This window comes from Equus asinus, chromosome 15 (assembly GCF_041296235.1).
Source record: "Equus asinus isolate D_3611 breed Donkey chromosome 15, EquAss-T2T_v2, whole genome shotgun sequence".
In the NCBI taxonomy this organism is placed as follows: Eukaryota; Metazoa; Chordata; class Mammalia; order Perissodactyla; family Equidae; genus Equus; species Equus asinus.
Window position 1 is genome coordinate 6,944,385 of NC_091804.1, and position 20,993 is coordinate 6,965,377.

The 20,993-nt window shown below is 42.4% G+C and overlaps 1 protein-coding gene across 3 annotated transcripts in view; it reads right to left on the minus strand.

Annotated features, from left to right (window-relative positions):
* Window positions 1-20,993, minus strand: part of KAT14 (lysine acetyltransferase 14) — a 68,410-nt gene that overhangs the window by 11,586 nt on the left and 35,831 nt on the right. For 2 of the 3 annotated variants that reach the window (XM_044747937.2, XM_070485523.1), the window contains one exon: window positions 13,509-14,005. The exons of the other annotated variant lie outside the window; for it this stretch is intronic. In XM_044747937.2, coding sequence (XP_044603872.1) covers window positions 13,679-14,005 — 327 coding nt within the window. In that variant the 3' untranslated portion in view covers window positions 13,509-13,678. Of the gene's footprint in view, window positions 1-13,508; window positions 14,006-20,993 lie in introns of those variants that run through there. 3 annotated transcript variants of the gene reach the window in all.

A 20,993-nucleotide genomic window follows, 5' to 3' on the forward strand; every position in this document is an offset into this window, starting at 1 on the left:
AATGAACATGGGGATACATATATCTTTTCAAGTTAGTGTTTTTATTTTCTTTGGATAAATACCCACAAGTGGGATTGCTGGAACAAATTGTTCTATTACAATTAAATAGAACAAATAGCTCTATTTTTAATATTTTGAGGAACCTCCATACTATTTTCCATAGTGGCTGCACCAATTTACATTCCCACCAACTGTGCACAAGGGTTCTCTTTTCTCCACATCCTTGCCAGCACTTGTTATCGCTTGTCTCTTTGATGACAGCCATTCTAACAGGTGTGAGATGATGATGTCTTGTGGTTTTGATTTGCATCTCCCTAATGATTAGTGATGTTGAGCACCTTTTCATGTATCTGTTGGCCATCAGTATGTTTTCCTTGGAAAAATGTCTATTCACACCCTCTGCCCATTTTTTAATTGTATTTTTTTTTGCTATTGAGTTGTACGAGTTTTTTATACATTTTGGATATTCACCTGTAATCAGATATATGGTTTGCAAATATTTTCTCCCATTCGGTAGGTTGCCTTCTTACATTGTTGATGGTTTCCTTTGCTGTGCAGAACTTTGATGTAGTCATGACTTTGACATTCTTGAATAACACTGGTCAGGTATTTAGTCGAATATCTCTCCATTCAGGTCTGTCTGGGATCAGATGAGGGCATGTGTTTTGGGCAGGAATAGTCCTGGTTGTTGTGCCCTCCTCTGTGCATCGCATCAGAGGGGCATCATGTTGACATATCTTCTTGCGGGTGCTGTTGCCTTTGATCCCTTGGTTAAGGTGGTGTCTGCTGGATTTGTCCACTCTCAAATTATTATTTTTCTCTTTGTAATGAATAAATATCTTGGGGGAGAAACCTGAGACTCCAAATATCCAGTTTCCCTTAAACTTTTGCCGACTACTTAGCATTCATCAGTGGATTTGACAATTATTACTATGACTTTCTCAAGGTGCTTTTCTATTTTCCTCATTCCTTCTACATTTATTAGTCAGAATACTTCTATAAGGAAGAACTGTCTTTCCTCCCTTATTTATTTACTTACTGATTTTTAAAAGCTTATTTACTTATATCACTTCATACTCATGGATGCTTATTTTATTTAATGGATTATAACCCAATACTATTGTTATTTATTTTGTTGCTTCAATTTTTCCAGCCTTGGCCATCAGGAGCTCTTTCAGGTTGATTCCTGTGCCTTTTGAGATGTCCCCACCCTTTTCGTGGACTTCCTTCCTTGTTGGCACCACAAGATGCTTCAAGCTCATCCTGGAGTTTCCCTGGCCCACAATACTCCCACATCAGTCTTCCCAGTGAGCACACACTTAATAAATCACGTTCACTCAAGACCTCAATCCAGGGTTTGCTTCTGGGGCACCTGACCCAGGACAATAAGCTTCAGAACATCTCTTGCATAAATTCCACATGATATTGAAGTTCTGATGGTCACAGCTGAAAGAACTGACCAGATTGTCCACTCAGATCATTCATTATTTTTATACCTATAATAAACATACTAGTAACTACTTATTCATGTGTCCGATATCTGCATTATCTTCAATCCTAATGTTCAAAACCTCATAACTAACCTACAAGATAGATAGATTTATTCTTGTGGTAGTTTTAAAAAGTGACCACAGATACTTGGACTCTTTTTGCAATAAGGTCTGTGTCCCTTCCCCTTGAATCCTGCTTCTTTTAAAGAAATTTGCTCTATTTTCATAATTTGTCCCTCAGTTGCCAAGACCTGGCCACTCTAGGATGCCCTTTGCCAGATCAAGCCATCCAGCCATGTGGGCTGACTAAACTTAAATTGTACCTCTAGTCGACTGGATATGTTTGGGTCTTGCTTTTATATTTAGCCTGACAGTCTCTGCCTTTTGATTGAAGCATTTGGTCCATTTATATTTAATGTAATTATTAATATAGTTGGATTTGGGTCTACCGTTTTGCTATTTGTTTTTTATTTGCCTCATCTGGTTTTAGTTCCTTGTTTTCTCTTTTCTTTCACTGTTTTGGTTTAATAAAATATTTGATTAAACTTAGAATTTAGAATCTTGGATTTTCTAGAAAGTTGCTCAGTCAGTGAGCTCCAAATCCAGAGCTGTGAACTCTCTTTAATTTTTTGTAATAGCACATTTTCTTTACTATCCATGATGATGTTTATGAAGTCAATATCAGGCTTAGTTATATTCAATTCTCAAACAAGGTAAGTGAAATCTTCAGAAGTTATTGATTTGGGAGTTGACTGAAACAGTAATTTGTGGGTTAATACTGTATAAAAATACTTCCATATGATTGACTTAAAGGAGAAGTTACATAGTGTAAGGAAAAAAATGTGAACTTAGAGAACCAGCTTAGAGAAGACACCTTGAAGGCAAGAAAAATATCAGCAAGAACAGGAATTATCATCCACCCTGTCAGCACTATATTTTCAGGTTTGTTAGTACATCCCACATCAGATGGCATGTCTGTGATACATCTAGTTTTGGGAAAGACTGGCAAAAATTTTTGCTGATATTTCTTTGACCTATAAATCAAACTTATGGCCATGTCTTCCTTGATCTGCCCTCTTATCTGGTGGCTGGGGTGTTGCCATGGAGCCCTAAATGTCTAACAAACATCAATTGATTGATGTTTGCAGCTTTAGTTTCATTGGACAAAAAGTCAGCAGAATATGTCAAGATTAATTAATACAGTTTGGTGATTGGGTAAGCATGAGAAAGAAGAAAAGCCAAAAGGGGGAAATTAACATTTATAGGGTCCTAGCTATGTTCCCAGCAAGGTGTTACGAGTGTTTATAACATGAGGATATAGATCCATGGGCCCTCACAGGGAGGTTGGACCTATCAAATGGGAAAGGCACATGAAAGCTCCTTGAAAACTGTCAATGGGGTAAACGCTGTCTGTGGTCAGGTTGCCTGGAGCAGAGCCCGACTCAGGGAATCAGGTGCACAGGACAGACTGAAGGTGCGCATTCAGGAGAAAGAGAGGGAGGGAAGCTCTGTGTCTTCATTTACTCATTTTCATTTTGGGCATAAGTATCAGAGATTATTCACCTATTCAGCAATGGTTTTTCTGCACACTCTATACCAGGCACAGTTCTAGGAGCCAAGGATAACACAAACAAAAGAAACCAAGGCCCCCGCCCCTCATGGAGCTGACATTCTTGTGGATCCCATTACTTCCTGGTCCCCTTCAACCTCTCCTGGGGTTTATTGATCAAAGGACCTTGTTCCAAGGCACTTACCCTAGAGCCAGGGGAACACACTGGACCTACATCTTTTTCTGAGAGGCTCAGAGTCCTTGCTTGACCTATGTCATCCTCACAGCTTCCCAGGGAGCCAGGGAGGGGATAGATATTACTTCCACTTTACGAACAGGGGAATGGTGGTCCCATGCCACCATACAGTCACCTCTGGGATCCAGTGGCAGAAACATACTGAAAGTCATGTCTCCGTCAGTCTTCCAGGAACTAGCATTTGAAGTAAAGATTAATTTAGATTTAATATAAAGATTAGCTCATCAAAATTCTTCTGTGACACTTCAGATTCCTGAGGAGAATATCTGAAATCTTGGCTTCCATTCTGCTTCATCACTGCCTGAGGGTTCTGTCCAGGGCTGGGGTCAAGCTGGCCCCTCAGAGAGCTGGAGAAGAGGTGGACAGACAGGGTGATGGCAAAGTGAGAGTCTGACTCATGTGGCTATAAAATTCCTGTGCCCCATGACCTTTTAATTTTGCTTGGTTTATAAATCAGCTCCCTCCCTGTCAATTTTTTAAAGCTCCATTAGAAACTGCAATTGAGTTACTTGAACAAAATGTGTAGTGTGCACTTCAAGTGATAACTCTCTGAAATCCAGTCTTTATTATGACCAAAGAGAACAGTTTATGGCACCATTTGGCCAATCCCTGTTTCTGGGCTCCTCGTGGCTTGATAACTAAATCTCCAGACATATTATCACTTGACAATTTTCAAAAAGTTAGTCAGCTACTCAAGGACAGAAAGAGCTTGAGTGAGCTTTTCTTTCTGAACAGAAGTCCCGAGAACCCACTCCCCAGAACCCCTGAACTGACCCGGGGGCCCTCAGGCTGACACTGAACACTTTATAAAAAGCATACAAAGTAAATTCTAGAACTTGTCTGACTGCTTTGCTTAAAAATATTCACTATAACGCTACTGTGGATTTTGGGGTTTGAGCTATTTCTGGATTTTTGTGAGGCTTCTCATTACATCCTTGTCCTCAATATGTTAAACAACATCAATGTGGTCCAAGTCAGGGCTTTGGAGACCAGCAAGATGCATGTTAGATGTGAATATGTGTGCTGCTGGCTAGTGCGTGCATGTGAGTGCATGTACACACGCTCACCTGTCCCGTGCAACTGAGAACCTTGACACTGACCTTGAAGGTTGAGCCTGGGCAACAGGGAGTCAACAGCAAAAATATTTTGCAGTGGTGGAAATGACTACTTTCTCTAATCCTGCGGTGACCACATTCTATAGTCCTGTGGCCTGAAAACAGACTCCTGCTGAAGGGAGTTGGACCGACAGCGGAAGAAAGAGTCTCTGTGATTGAACAGCTGCTTGATGAAGTAAGTGCAGCCAAAAGAACAAATCACTCTAAGATTTTCAGCCTGGTGTTTCACCTCTATCTCTTTCAGATGGAAGTTTTGTTCTATATTTTGATAATCACAGTGCCATTTAATTAAAAACTGTTTGACTATGAAAATCTATATGCCAACAAATTGGACAATCTAGAAGAAATGGATAAATTCTTAGACTCATACAACCTCCCAAAACTGAATCAAGAAGAAATAGAGAATCTGAATACATCAAACACAAGAGATTGAAATAGTAATCAAAAACCCCCCCAAAAATGAAAGTCCAGGACCAGATGGCTTCTCTGGAGAATTCTACCAAACATTCAAAGAAGATTTAATACTCATTCTTCTCAAACTATTCCAAAAGTTGAAGAAAATGGAAAACTTCCTAACACATTTTACAAGGCCAACATCACCAACAACTCAAAGCCAGACAAGGATAACACCAAGAAGGAAAATTACAGGCCAATATTGCTGATGAACATTGATGCAAAAATCCTCAACAAAATATTGGCAAGCCAAACACAACAATACATTAAAAAGATCACACACCATGATCAAGTGGGATTTATACCAAGGACACAGGGATTGTTCAACATCCACAAATCAATCAGTGTGACACACCACATTAATAAAATGAGGAATAAAAACCACATGATCATCTCAATAGATGCAGAGAAAGCATTTGACGAGATCCAACACCCACTCGTGATAAAAACTCTCAATAAAATGGGTACAAAAGGAAAGTACCTCAACATAATAAAGCCCATAAATGACAAACCCACAGCCAACATCATACTCAATGGGGAAAAACTGAACGCCATCCATCTGAGAACAGGAACAGGACAAGGATGCTCACTATCACCTCTTATTCAACACAGTACTGGAGGTTTTAGCCAGAGCAATTAAGCAAGAAAAAAAAATAATTCAAATAGGCAATGAAGAAGTAAAACTCTTGCTGTTTGCAGACGACATGATTTTACATATAGAAAACCCTAAAGAATCCTTTGGAAAACTATTAGAAATAATCAATAACTATAGCAAAGTTGCAGGGTACCAAGTCAACTTACAAAAATCAGTGACATTTCTATACTCTAAAAATGAACTAATAGAAAGAGAAGTAAAGAATACAATTCCATTTACAATTGCAACAAAAAGAATAAAATATCTACGAATAAATTTAATCACACAGGTGAAAGACCTATACAATGAAAACTATAAGACATTATTGAAAGAAATAGATGATGACATAAAGAAATGGAAAGAGATTCCATGCACATGGATTGGAAGAATAAATATAGTTAAAATGGCCATACTACCTAAAGCAACCTACAGATTCAGTGCAATCCCAATCAGAATCCCAATAACATTCTTCATGGAAATAGAACAAAAAATCCTAAAATTCATATGGGGCAATAAAAGACCCCAAATAGCTACAGCAATCCTGAGAAAAAAGAACAAAACTGGAGGCATCACAATCCCTGACTTCAAAGTATACTACAAAGCTATAGTAATCAGAATGGCATGGTACTGGCCCAAAAACAGGTGCACAGATCAATGGAACAGAATTGAAAGCCCAGAAAATAAAACCACACATCTATGGACAGCTAATCTTTGACAGAAGAGCTAAGAACATACAATGGAGAAAGGAAAGTCTCTTCCATAAATGGTGTTGGGATAACTGGACAGCCACATGCAAAAGAATGAAAGTAGACCATTATCTTTCACAATATACAAAAATTAACTCAACATGGATCAAAGACTTGAAGGTAATACCTGAAACCATAAAACTCCTAGAAGAAAATATAGACAGTACACTCTTTGACACTAGTCTTAGAAGGATCTTTTCGAATACCATATCTACTCTGACAAGGGAAACAAAAGGAAAAATAAACAAGTGGGATTTCATCAGACTAAAGAGCTTCTGCAAGGGAAAGGAAACCAGGAACAAAATGAAAAGACAACCCACCAACTGGGAGAAAATATTTGCAAATCATATATCTGACAAGAGCTTAATCTCCAAAACATATAATGAACTCCCACAACTCAACAACAATAACAAAAAATCAAAAAATGGGCAAAGGATATGAACAGATATTTTTCCAAAGAAGATATACAGATGGCCAATAGATACATGAAAAGATGTCACTAAACGTCAGGGAAATGTAAATCCAAACTACACTAAGATATCACCTTACATTCATTAGAATGGCTATAATCACCAAAACAAAAAATAACAAATGTTGGAGAGGGTGTGGAGAAAAGGGAACCCTCATACATTGCTGGTGGGAACGCAAACTTGTGCAGCCACTGTGGAAAACAATATGGAGATTTCTCAAAAAATTAAAAATAGAAATACCTTATGACACAGCTATCCCACTAGTGGGTATTTATCCAAAGAACTTGAAATCAATAATTCAAAGAGGCTTATGCACCCCTATGTTCACTGCAGCATTATCCACAATAGCCATGAGGTGGAAGCAACCCAAGCGCCCACAGATTGTTGATTGGATAAAGAAGATGTGGTGTATATATATATACAATGGAATACTACTCAGCCAGAAAAAAAGGACAAAATCATCCCATTTGCAACAATATGGATTGACCTTGAGGGTATTATGTTAAGGAAAATAAGCTGGACTGAGAAAGTCAAACACCGTATGACTTCACTGGTATGTGGAAGATAAACACACACATGGACAAAGAGAACAGATTAGTGGTTACCAGAGGGGAAGAGGTTTGGGAGTAGACAGAAGGGGTTAAGGGGCACGTATGTATGGCGACTGACAAATAATAATGTAAACTGAAATTTCACAATATTATATACTACTATGATCTCAATAAAATTAAAAAATTAAAAAAAAAAACCTGTTCAGGAATGCGTTAAATGACTAGTCAAAAGCTTTATATTACTTGAAAGGGAGTGGGTGACTGCTAATCTGCTAATATACGCAAAGTTCCTTTGGGGATGATGAAAATGTTCTGAAATTGGATGATGGTGATGATTGCACAACTCAGTAAATAAACTTGAAACCATTGACTTGTACACTTTAAGTGGGTAAAATTTATGGCGGGCAAATTATATCTCAATAAAGCTGTTGGGAAAAAACCTTTAACTGCTATAGGTTGCTAGTTTTTATAGCAAGGACAACAAGCAGAGAAGTGCACGTGAGCTATGTAAGGACTTAAGAATCATTTTAACCCATTTCAATCTTAATAAAAGGCTTATTTGCTTCTAAATTACAAATCTGGGTTATATAAAATAGCTGACTGTTGCTTTGCCTAGTTGAGAGATTTTTATAAATCATGACATATTTTGTTAACTCCAGACTTTACACTGTTGTGGGGCCCCCAAATCCATGATCCCTGAAGTGTTAAGCCATATTTTCATCATGGTTCGAACAGTTGAGATTGACACTAAGAGAAGAGAGCCCCGGTGTATTCCCCATGGAAGTATGCTCGAGAAGTTAATGCAGAAAGAAAATCTCCAGATGCTAACACCACTGGGGAGGAGACTACATCTGAGTTCACCACATCATCTCCTGGTGCCTTGGTTTCCCCAGCTGTGAAGCAGGATGGAGAGATACCAGGACATGTTGGATAGTTTTGTTACTTCCTGTCCCAGTCTTGGTCCAGTCTTGACTCATGACCTTCCCTCCCAGCCTTATGAATTTATTGTTCTCTTGGAAATTACTTTAGAACCTGCTGTGCAAAGCTCTTCAGTGTGAGTCATTCAGCTTTCTGTTAAATAACTGCTTACATCCTGCTGACCAGCTTGTAGAACTAGGAACAGCACAGATGCTTCCAGGAACAGCACAGGTGTCTGACACTATGCCTCCTGAGTCATTACTGAGACCACACACTGGAGGTCCCCACTAGGAGAGGGCCACAGAGAGATGAGGTGGGGTTGCTCGCTTTTGGACCGTAGCTGGCCTTCTTCACGTCACTGGCAGTTTCTAACAATTGGTCTCGTGGCCCTGCCCCAATAGCCAGGTAAGGAAAATGCAACCAACAGTCTACTTTCGTAGAGGTTCAGCTGTGGAGATTTATTTTGTCAGGTAATTCAAGGTGTACTAGGAAAGACTCTACCTTAATCCACCACGATGCCGAGTTCTGAAATCAGTTTCTGCATTCACAGGAAATCTTTAAAACACAGGAATCACGGAAGACACGGTGTGAGCATTGCACAAAGGCTGCACTGGAAAGTCCTATGATGAACTTCTAGGATGAACAACTTCAGATGTGTCGTTTCTGCTGAGAAAGTACGTTCCACCTCATGTCCATGTCACTGTTGGGTGAAGTCGTTTAAGGAGTACAGTGTACCTTGGATGTTTCGGGGCAACCAGATGTCCAAAGTAGAGTATCTCTAGAGAAAATCGAGTCATTGAGGAAATAAGAGTTGAGACCATGTCACGTGGGGCTTGGCGTGCCCGCCTCTGGCCCAGATGGGGCACCAGGCAGGCACTCAGGGAACGTGTGCTGAAAAATGAGCAAGCAATCAGAGTGACTGAGAGCCAAACAGAGGAAACCAGAAAGCTCTCACAAGAAAGGTGAGTCCTGAAGGTGACCACAGAGATTTCACAAAAGGAGAAGGAAGAGACTCTTCTGTGATCGTAGAGGACAATTTGGAGGCAGGAGAGAAATATGGGGGAAATGACTGTGCCGTAGTTCTCATGTTGATGAAAGAATATGATGTATTCTCCTCAGGCAGCCACCTCAAGGAAGATGAACTCGATCGTGCTTCTCACACTTTAACATGCGCAAGTCGCCCGGCATCTTGTCAAAAAGCGGATCCTGACCCTGATCCAGTGGGTCTGGGGTGGGGCCTGAGATTCTACGCGTCTGCACGTCTCTCAGGGGATGCAGACACGAGTGTGTAGTGAGGATCTAGAGTATGCTCTTAATACATCTTGAGCTTTTAAGAGAAAACTCAACCTGGCCTTTGGTGAGGGACAGCCTCACAATGCTGTTGACAAAGAGGATTTTTTCCCGTACTTGGCAGGTCAACTATTTTGATCCAATAATAATCGTAATAATAATAATAGAAATGATCTCTAGAGATTGGTTGCATGAGGAAATCCCCCTGCTGACGTGTGATGATTTCGGAGGGCCCTGGTTCCTGAACAGTCAACCTTGTGAATGGGGGCCACCAGCACATGGTGGCTCCCGAACACCAAGGGCTTCTAAAAGCACAATGAAAATGTTGTCCCCCTTAAACACACTAGGTTGTAGGACTTTGATGCAATGGGGACCAATAGCCAGGATTGACATTGGACATTTGAAATCATAGAGCCCCTCAGAAGATCTCAGGGTAGAACCACTCTTGAGAGCTGGGGTCATGGTGGCCTCTTGGGGACAGGTTTGGGAAGGTGGGGCCAGGAGGGAAGAGCCAGGCCCTTGGGTTCAAGTGCCCCACTCCTTTTCTCCCCCATTTCCTTCATAGATGCAACGCAAGCATCCGAAAGAACACGGGAGGCCAGACAGCGTATGACCTGGCTCTGGAAATCGGGGACGACCTCGTCACCTCGCTCTTTGCTGCTAAGCTCAGCCTGGATGACTCTTAGACCCGAGGGTCTCTGTGGGGCTTCACTGAAGGAAACGACCCAGCTCGGGCTGTTCTCCATTCGTTTCTTTCTGAAATGTGTGTTTGAGGTTTGGGAATTGAAGTTGAGAGGAACTGACAGATGTTTCTTTTAAATTATACGACAGAGTAAGCCACCAACACCACATGGGCGTTTCCCAATATGCCCTGGATAGTGGTGAAGTTAATATATGGTTTTAAAGGTTTATCTATTTCTTTTGTTCTAATTTTCAATTTATTTTTCAACAGATAATAACTGCACGTGGTTCAAAACTAAAAAGGATAAAGCATTATGTAGTGAAAACTCTTCCTCCCGTCCCTGTCCCACAGCCACTTGTACCCCCCAGAGGTACCCGGTGATGTTGGTGTGTCTTTGCAGAAATAGCATAGCATCATATAAGTACATGGATAAGTATGACCACACATATGCATGTGTGTGTGTGAGTGTGCACTTCTTATTGCTCCTGTAACAAATTACCACAAACTTAATGGCTTAACAAAACATAAATTTAGTATCTTATATTCTGGAGGCCAGAAGTCCAGAATGAGTCTCAGTGGACTAAAATCAGGGTGTCAGCAGGGCTGTGTTCCTTCTGAAGGCTCCAGATTAGGATCCAGCCTCTTCCCTTTTCCAGCTACCAGAGGCTGTCTGCATTCCTTGGCTCATGGCCCTCCTCCCCCATTTTCAAAGGCAGCAGTGGTGGGTCAAATCTCTCTCATGCTGCCTCACGCTAACTTTAAATATCCCCTCGCCCTCTTTCACTTATAGGACCCCTGTGATTGCATTGGGTCTTCTGGATAATCCAAGATAACCTCCCCATCTAAAGGTCAGCTGATTAGCAACCTTAATTCCATCTGCAACCTTAATTTTCTCTCGCCATTCACGTATCATAGCATATTTACAGGTTTGGGGATCAGTATTTAAACATCTTGTGGGAGCATTAATCTGCCTATGTGTGTGTGTGCGTGTGCACACAAAACATAGACTAAAATAATAAATATAAATAATGAATATTATATTTTTATATATTTATATCTTTTAGCATAAATAGCAGCAAACCACACACTATTCTGAATCTTGTTTTTTGGGGGAGTGTTTAATATGTCTTGCAGGTGGTTCCAAATATGTACATAAAGATGGAGCTTTTCTTTTTCTCGCATTGAATTAATCAATGTTCCTATTGGCTATGGTTTGTTCTTTGGTCGAAAAAATCAGCTTCGAATAAAGCATCTGTAGTCATTTGTCATTTTGACTCACTCCATCTTCAGATCCTTATGTCAATCTCGGGGCAGTAACGTGGTGGTTGTAGAGTCCCTGGTTCTGATAATGTATGTGAACACCTAACACCGTGAGTCACAGACTTTGTGGAGGTGGTTGCTGCCATCACTACCTACCCTTTCTTTCCCCAGGTTGGGTGACCGTCTGTGGGAAGAGATGCAGAGTTGTTGGAATCTAAGCCCCCATTGGGGCGGGGCAGAGCCAGCCCTGAATCCAGAGGGACAGATGCCATTCCCAGACTTTGAAACCAGAACGCCTGGGCCGAATGCGGCCTCCTTCTCCTCCTCCTCCACTGATCTCTCTGTGCCTCAGTTTCCTCACCAATAAGATGGAGAAAGTACCTACTTCCCAAGATGGCTGTGCAGAAGTAGTTGATATACGTAAGCGTGGAGAATGATGCCTAGCACAGAGTAATCAGTAAGTGGTACCCATGATTCTCTGTAGCCAGGAGCACACCAATGTGCATGGAGGGCCTAGGAAAGGAACAGCTTATATTTATTATTATTATTATTCACACATTGAGCCCAACAACATATCGTGAGCTCTCCTTATTGTCCCACTTAATCCTGACAACCACCATAGAGCTACATATTCATATCACTGCTGTGTATACTGGACACTGAAATTCGGGAAGGTCAAGTAACTTTCCAGGGTCACAGGCTAGTAAACAACTACTAAATATTAGAACCGAGTGTGAGGCTCCGGCGTTCTGACTCCCCATGAAGCCCCCTTTTCCACTGCCCTCTGGTGGTCTGGAGGGGAGCGAATGTAACAGCAGCCAGGAAACAAAGGAGAGCTAGTTTGTGGTTTTGCCAGCACTGCCTTGTTCACTTACTCAGACAGCCTCTGTCCCTCAACTTCTGCATCGTTCAGAAGCCCTATTCCCCACCAGCAAAGCTGAGAAGGTTATCGAGCCACACCAAATATGCTTTTAGTGAAGTCCAATTAATCAACTTTTCCTTTACGGTTAATGATTTTGCCTATCTCAAGATTATCTTCTGGAAGCTTTATCGTTTTGCCTTTCACATTTATGTCTATAATCCACCTTGAACTGACTTTTGTGCATGTTTTGTGCAACCCACTGCACATGCAGCTATCATCTATCCTAAGCATGTTGCCCAGTGAGAACTGGACCTTCAAGAACTGGAGCAAATGCTGATCCTCCGGCTACTGCTATTGCTGAGATTGATGAACTATCCTTCATCTTTGATCCAGAAGACTCAGGCCTCCTACTGGCCTCCAGGAAACTGGCAGGCCAACTTGTCGACTTGGAAATAGGATAATGTCTCAGACTCCTCCCAGTTCTTTACACCCATGTGCAAGAAGACTGTTTATTATCATAAATCACTGAGTTTGTTACACAGCGTGACTTGGGCGATAGCTGACTAACAGAGGGGTCTTTCATTAGAATTATTTGGCAGACTTGGTCAAAGGCTATGACTATTTAAAAATTCCTAATACGTATCGCTAATTCGCTTTCCAGAAAGTTTGTTCCAATACACGCTCCCAACCCCAATGATATCTGAGTGGATTTTTCCTACTGAAATGCTAAGGTGTTCTGTGCTTTTCCCCCTCCATGCCTTCCCCCATAAGTTTTGCCTTCTTGCCATTTTTTTTTTTTCAGTTGGCAGTAGAACCCAGCAAATGGAGCAAAGTCACCAGTGAGTGTGAAGGCAGTGGCCTGGTACGTGATCGCGTGAACTGTGGGTGGGTCTCTTGCCAGGAATAACACCACAGGGAGTCTCTGCAGGGCCCTGAGTGATGCCCCAGTAAACCCACAGCCTGCTGAAACCACCCCCTGAGTTCCATAATAAATCATATCTCATTCTCTTCTCTGTGGCGCCTTCCTGAGTAATCTCCAACACGAGCTTGGTATAAAGTGCTAGAGGAAATGGCAGGCTTGCCAGAGCTTGGCTCTGAGGGTGACACTTAATAACTCACCTCAAACAGGACTGTTTTGTGACTGTGTCTCCCTAATTGAAAGGGCTGTCTCATCCCAATGTGGACCTCAGACCTCAGGATGTCAGCCTGAAGGCCCCAAGACAGGCTACCCGGAGGCTTCTATTTGTTTATTTCCTGCCCCTTAACTTCAGTAAAACACAAGCAGAGATTAAGTTAGAGCTGTCCCCAGCTCCCTCACATCATCTACTTGACAACAACTCATCTACTCACCCATCCATGCACCCAACCATCCATGTACCCAGCCACTCACCCACATGTCCACTCAGCCCCCCAACCATCCATCAAGCCATCTATCCACAAACCCACCAGCACACCGCCTCCAGCTTGTCATACATGTCTCCTTCAAAGAACTAAGGATCTTTGGCAATGATTTTCTTTTTGAGATTGATTGTGTATGCTGGGGATTTTCAGAAAGGGCAAGATCATTGAGGGTCACAATAGTCAGGAAGCCTTCACAGACCCAGGAGGATAGGAGAGGGGTTGAATGCTTAGGTGCTGGTGTCCGACTGCCCAGGTTCAGATCCGCCACCTGCTGGCTTTGGGAGCCTGGGAAACTTGAAGCAACCTCTTGGTTCCTCACTCTTCCCACCTGAAAAAGCCGGTGAGGTAAATTACCAAAATGGCCACAAACCTCTACCCTTCCCCATATCCATGCCCTTTGCCATGTAACTGCTGCTCCTCCCATTGAGAGAGAGAGTCTATTTTCTGGGTAGGAATCTGGTCTGACCTTGTGACTTGCTTTGGCCAACAGAATGTGGCAAAGTGATGTTGTGCCACTTCTGAGCTAGACCTCAACAAGTCTTGGCATCCTTTGTCTTTCTCCCTCTTCTTCTCCACCTGTCTCCCACTCTCAGCCCTGCCCCCACCATGTAAACAAGCCCAGGCTAGCCTGTTGGAGGAGGAGACACCACATGGATTAAAAATCCCCATGACTCCAGCCAACAGCCAGTCAACTCCCAGGAGCCGAACTGCCTGGCTGACCTGTATCTGACCAGACACCTGAGGGAGCCCAGCCAAAACCAGAAGGACTCTCCAGCCTAAATCATTCACTCCCAGAGTCGCAAGCAAATAACTGGTGGTGGTTTTAAGCTGCTAAGTTTTGGGGTAGTTTTACGCAGAACTATTGTGGCAATAGGTAAGTGATACAATAGGATTATATGACTTTTGTATCTCACAGAGTTGTGGAGGGAATTAAATGCGATGGTCTATGTAAAAGTGCTTAATTCAGTGCCTGGCATGAAGCAACCTCCTGGGATATTAACATTATTCTTGGTGTGGGGCATTGCGTCCTATGTGGAGATCAAAACTATGATCTCAGCCAAATTAACTGTGCTAGAAGTTGACTCCACCTGAACATCCACCCAGCTGCTCTAGACCATATGTGGCCCCACTTACAGCAGCCTGGGCCCTGCCTAAAATTTCTAGCACAACTTTTAAAAGTTATGTAACTAGCAGGCACCCATGAACCAGCTGAGAAGGGATGTTCGGAGTTCGGGTGATGTGTGGTACTGTTGCACTCGCCTGCTGTGTAAAGAGGCAGCACCTGCCACAAGACGCCAGATAGATTTCAACGGTCTCTTCATTGAAAAGAAAGAGAAACGTGGTGTGGCAAATGTTCCAGCCCTCCTCTGGAAGATGCTGGGCTCGCAGGCCGCTGGACATGAGGTGTGAGCAGACGGCCTCTGGAGACCAGCCTTACCCTCACTTTGGAACAACTTTGAGCATAACGAGTCATGAAGATTTATGGTGCTGCTTGACTCAGATTGAAATGTGAATTTCAGAAGTGAGTCACGGCCATGGCACCAGCACAATGGGTTATGTGTACAGGGATGGCTTTTGCTGCCTTGTTTGTAGTAGCAAAAAACTGGAAACTGCCAGAATATCCACCAGTAGGGGGGTAGTTGAAGAAATTGTGATACTTATACACCTATGGAATGTTATGCAGCTCTGTTTAAAAGTAAATTAAACCCACGTCTTTTGACCTGGAGGGATCTCTATGACGTACTGTTAAGAGAGAAAATCAAGCTGCACAATAATTAGTGGACAGAAAATGATCCCATTTTTATAAAACAACAAAATCCCACCTAAGCTAATAAATATTAGTGTTTGTGTGGGTATGGAGAAGGTATGGAAGGATACACACGTGGAGGAGTGAAGTAGGGGGGAGATTATTAACTTTTTGTTTCTTTTTATTTTATTTTTTTATTCAGAGATCATTTCAAACTTACAAAAATGTTGAAAAAATAAAAACAGTACAGAGAACACCTGTATATCCTACCCAGATTCACCCACTGTTAACATTTTACCCTTTAGCTTTATGATTCATGCGTGTTCCTGCCACTCCCTCCCTCTCTCTCACTCACTCAGTCTCCACACACACACATACACACACACACACACACACGTTTCTTTCCTGACCTATTTGAGGGTAAGTTACACACATCGTGGAGATTGACCCGTAAATACTTTAGTAAATACTTCAATGTGTATTTCCTAAGAATAGAGCTGTTCTACTATATAACCACAGCACAGGCATCAGCTTCAGAAATTAACACTGATACAAAGTACATTCTCTGATCACAAGAGAATTATCCTGGAAATCAATAACAGAAAGACAGAGGGAAAGTGCCCCAAGATATGGAAATGAAATGACTCACTTCTAAATAACCCATGGGTCAGAGAGGAAGTCAGAGAAATTAGAAAATGTTTTGAATTTAACAATGTTAAATAATAAAATACTTTCATCTAATCTACTGATTCCCTTTTCCATTATACACTGTTTATACATAATTCTTCATGTCCTTTGTCACGTGACTTGACCCGACCACCCACTGGAGTCGGTAGAGGTTATTTCCCCTCCCAGCTGATATTGGGCTGGGACAGGTAACCTGCTTTCGCCAAAGGAAAGGTGGGAGGCGGGACAGAGTGAGAATGTGCCAGTTCCTGGCCAAGGTCTTGTGTTTTTACAGTGTTGTGCTGCTGTCATTGTCACGCAGAGAGCATCCCCCGTGCCTGCTGCGCTGCTGCCCTGGGACCCAGAAGGAACACACACGGGGCAGACCTGAACCTAACCCAGCTCCGTGCATAGACTGAACTAGAGTGGCCCCGCCAAGCCCTGCCAACCTGCAGGCCTGTGAGAAAGAAATATTTATCGCTGTGGACCGCTGTGTTTTACTACACAGCAATGACTCATCAGTACAGTAGCTGACACTTAGAAAACACTTTATGTTAGGGATCATTGTAAGACCTTTACGTATATTAACTCATTGTACAAGCAACAATCCTTCTTCACGGATAAGGAAACTGAGTTTAAGTTACTCGCCCAAGGTCACATAGTTAATAAACTAACAAATCATGTGACCATGGCACATATTGCCTCCAGACTTCTGCCAGGTGAGACAGTAACTGGTGGTGGTCGTGTGAGCCAGTTTGAGTTGGAGCTAGATTACTTGCAGCCGAAAGCATCCTGTCTACTTCACTTGCACTGCCTTCTCCTTACCTCACCCTCCCGGCCTCATCTTCTCCAGCCTCAGGGGATCTTTGATGAGCTTGAGGAGAAAGCCTTGCTTTTCCCAAACATTAGTTTACATCCATGCTCCTCCAAGGTGCCCCAAGGGTTTAGACTTTGGGAGCACAAAAGCCCATGAGTCTGGTTTTCTATCTACAGAGGTGCAGGGAGGAAAACAACATCAATATGATACAAAGGAAAAGTGGTTGTGAGAATAAAATGAAATTAAACACTGAGTCAACTTCTACCTGAAGAAGAGAAAGTGGGTCCTGCTGCCTTCAGAATAGGGCAGTTACCAAAAGCTAAGACAGGCCTTTGGGCTTGGAGAAGGAGTGCATTTCGGAGAGTGAGATGAAGAACCTGGTGCATGGGAGGCCTGGTGCCTGGGAGGCCTACAAGGCCAGCGTTAAGAGCAAAGGCATGGAATTGTGGGGGTGAGGAGGGGTGTGAGATAAAGTGCACAGATTTCCATCCTTGATTACTCCCTCCAGCCTGTGAGTCTTGACCTTGGCCATCCATTACCACTTGAGCTGGGAAGCTTTTAAAAACCCCTGTGTCCAGGCCACACCCCAGACCAAGTACATCGAATTCTCTGAGGATGGAACCCAGACGCTCGGGTTTTGTGTGGCCAAGGCTGAGTATCACTCAGTTCCAGTCCCATCTTAACTAGTTTCTTCCACTCTCTTGAGGATAGCCACAATTACTGCATGCCCACCAGCTACCAGGCGGCATGCCAGGTACTTCACATGCTATCACAACAAATGACATGCTTTTTAGCAAATAGGGAAATTGAGGCACAGCCAGCAATGGCAGATGTAGGAGTCAAACCTAAATGGTCCAAAAGCCAAGCTTTTTACAGCCACCCCATATACCTCTCTGATTCAAACGACTTGAGAATTAGAAGAAAAAACAGAAATTTCCCCGAGATTCAAAATGGGGCCTGTTTCGGTGGGCAGAAAGAGCAATCCACTGTTGCTGACTGAAGGGAGCCTGCAGAAGGCAGCCAGCTTCCTGGGAGGGCCAGTTGGGTGAGACCAGGCCTTCATGGACTAATGGGAGCAGGTGAAAGAGGGAATCAAGCAGAGCAGCTGGAGCAAAGGGCCAGCTTTCTCCAGAGAAAGAGGAGAGATGATCCATTTTTCCATACAGCCACTTCTCCCAGGGCTCAGAAATAAACACTGAGGGTTCATGTGCAGGTTTTTGTGTGGACATAAGTTTTCACCTCATTTGGCTAAATATGAAGGAGTGCGATTGTGGTATCATGCAGTATGTCTAGTTTTGTAAGAAACTGCCAAACTGTCTTCCAAAGTGGTTGTACCATTTTGCATTCCCTTATCAGATAGATGATTTCCAAATATTTTCTCCCAGTCTGTGGGTTGTCTTCTCACTTTCGAGAGGTCTCTTTTGAAGTCAAATGTTTTTAATTTTGATGAAATCCAGTTTGTCAATTTTTTCTTTTATCAGTTGTGCTTTTGGTGTTGCATCTAGGAAACCATTGCCTAAGCCAAGATCGTAAAGATTTACTTCTACATTTTCTTCTAGGAGTTTTATAGTTTTTGTTCTTACATTTAGGTGTATGATACGTTTTGAGTTAATTTCTGTATGGTGTGAGGTAGGGGTACAATTTTTTTTTTTTTCTTTTGCACGTGACTATCCAGTTTGACAAGCACCATTTACTAAAAAAGAAAATTCCTTTTTCACTGATCAGTTGCTTATAAATGTAAGGGTTTATTTCTAAACTCTCAATTCTCTTCCATTGTTCAGTATTATCTGTCCTTATGCTGTCCCGACACCGTCTGATCACTGTAGCCTTGTAGTAAGTTTTGAAAATGAGAAGTGTAAGTTCTCCAACTTGGCTCAGAATTTCCTCCTGAACCTCATAACTTGTCTATTCAACAGTAACAAAAGTAGGAATTGTAGATATAATACAAGTTGAATTATAAATTAAAAAATTTTTGTGGTTAAAATGTTCTGGGAATACTACTCAGCCACAAAAAAAAGACAAAATCATCCCATTCACAACAACATGGATGGACCTTGAGGGTATTATGTTAAGTGAAATAAGCCAGACTGATAAAGACAAACACCGTATGATCTCACTCATATGCTGAAGATAAACTAACACACTGACAAAGAGAATAGTTCAGTGGTTACCAGTGGGGAGGGGTGTGGGGGTGGGCCCAAGGGTGAAGGGAACGTAGATATGGTGACTGACAAAAAGTAATGTACAACTGAAATTTCACAATGTTATAAACTATGACCTCAATAAAATTTTTTTAAAAAGTAAATGTTCCAGAGCCAGACTGCCAGGCTCTGCCAGTTACCAGCTGTAAGATTTTGGGCAAGTTACTACCTTCTCTGTGCCTCAGTTTTTTCCACTGGGAAAATGAAAATCATGATAGTACCTACCTCACTGAGCTGTTGTGAGACTTAAATGAGTTTCTGAGTTGTTTAAGGCTCTTAGAATGGTGCTTGCACATCAGAAACACTCAGGAAACATTAGGCATTATTATGATTCCTATGGATTCTACTCCAAGACACTGTATCTCCTTTAATCCAGCAATTCCACTTCTAGCAATGTATTCTAAGGAAATAGTCATGGACATGCATCCAGATTTAGCTTCAAGAATGTTCAGTGCAGTATTGTTTACAATACAAAAAGTAGAAACAAGGGGGATTTGTTAAATTATGCCACACATAACAAAGTATAGTTCTATCATACACGATGTTTCAGAAACAACATTTGATCATTGGAATGCAGTTCGTGATCACTTAAAGCAAAAATAGGAAAAAAATTGTGTATCTTATAGGTCAAGATATATATTATGATCGCAGTTCATTTTAAAAATTAGTATATGAAAAAACTGGTATATGCAAGGGCATGTATATGTACATAAAACAAAAGTCTTGGATGATTTATATCAAAATATCTAAAGTCATTGGTTACGCTGGGTTAGAGAAGCCTCTCTGGCAGCTGGTAACAGAAGCCAACTTGAGGTGAAGCAAAAAAGGGTCATTTGATATTTAATGTCTAGAAAAGGCAAATCTATAGAGTGAGAAAAAGATTAGTGGTAGGCTGGGGCTCCGGGTAGAAGTGGGGACTGACTGCAAATGAGTGCCGGGGATCTTTTTAGCCCTATATGCAAAAACTGAATTGGGTGACGATTGCACAACGCTATAAATCTACTAAAAACCACTGAATTGTACTTAAAATTGGCGAATTTTGTAGTACGTAAATTACACCTCAATAGAACTATAAAGGGGAGAAGGGGTAATTTACTGTAAGAATGGGATGGGTGTACGGGAGGTCTTTCCTGATCCTGAGGAGGAACCACAGCCGGCCTCAGGGAGAGGCCCCCACCTCACGTCTGTCTGTGACTCGTCCTTCCTGTCTCCTTCCTCTCTGCAGACTGGCTCACAAACAAAAACAAAAAGCCATGGCCAGGCTGGAGCTCCTGCACTGTAGCACCCTCACTATAACTCTAGCAGGGATGAGGTATGCACCAGCTATGGCCCGCCCAGATGCCCCAAAGGGGAACTATTCCAAGCTGCCATCTAGGTGTTAGAACTTCAGGTGCTTTTTCTATAATGACCCTATACTTTGGTGGCTCCCTCATGAACCACAAATCCTGGGGTTTGTCCCTTGGGAAGCCCTCCCACATGGACTAGGAGCTTGGCCATGAGACTGGCTCTGGCCAATGGGTCAGCAGTAAGCACACTGCAAGCAGAGACCTGATAAGCTTGCAGTTGGGGTGTGTCCTCCTGGAGTGTCAGAAGAATATCCCTTCTTGGAACCCAGCCGCCATGCCATGAGGCAATCCATGCAGCCACACGGAGAGGCCCACCTGAAAGAGAACCGAGACCCCTGGCAGGCAGCCCCAGCTGAGCTCCCAGATGACAGCAGCTGTCCCAGTGCCCCAGCCGGCACCATGGGGAGAGAACCATCCAGAAAACTCTCAGAATCCCAAGAGAAAATAACCTGCTATGGTTTTAAGCCACTGGACTTTGTGGCAGTTTCTTATGTAGTAATAGGTAACCAAGACATCCTTTATTCTCTGTCATCAGAAAG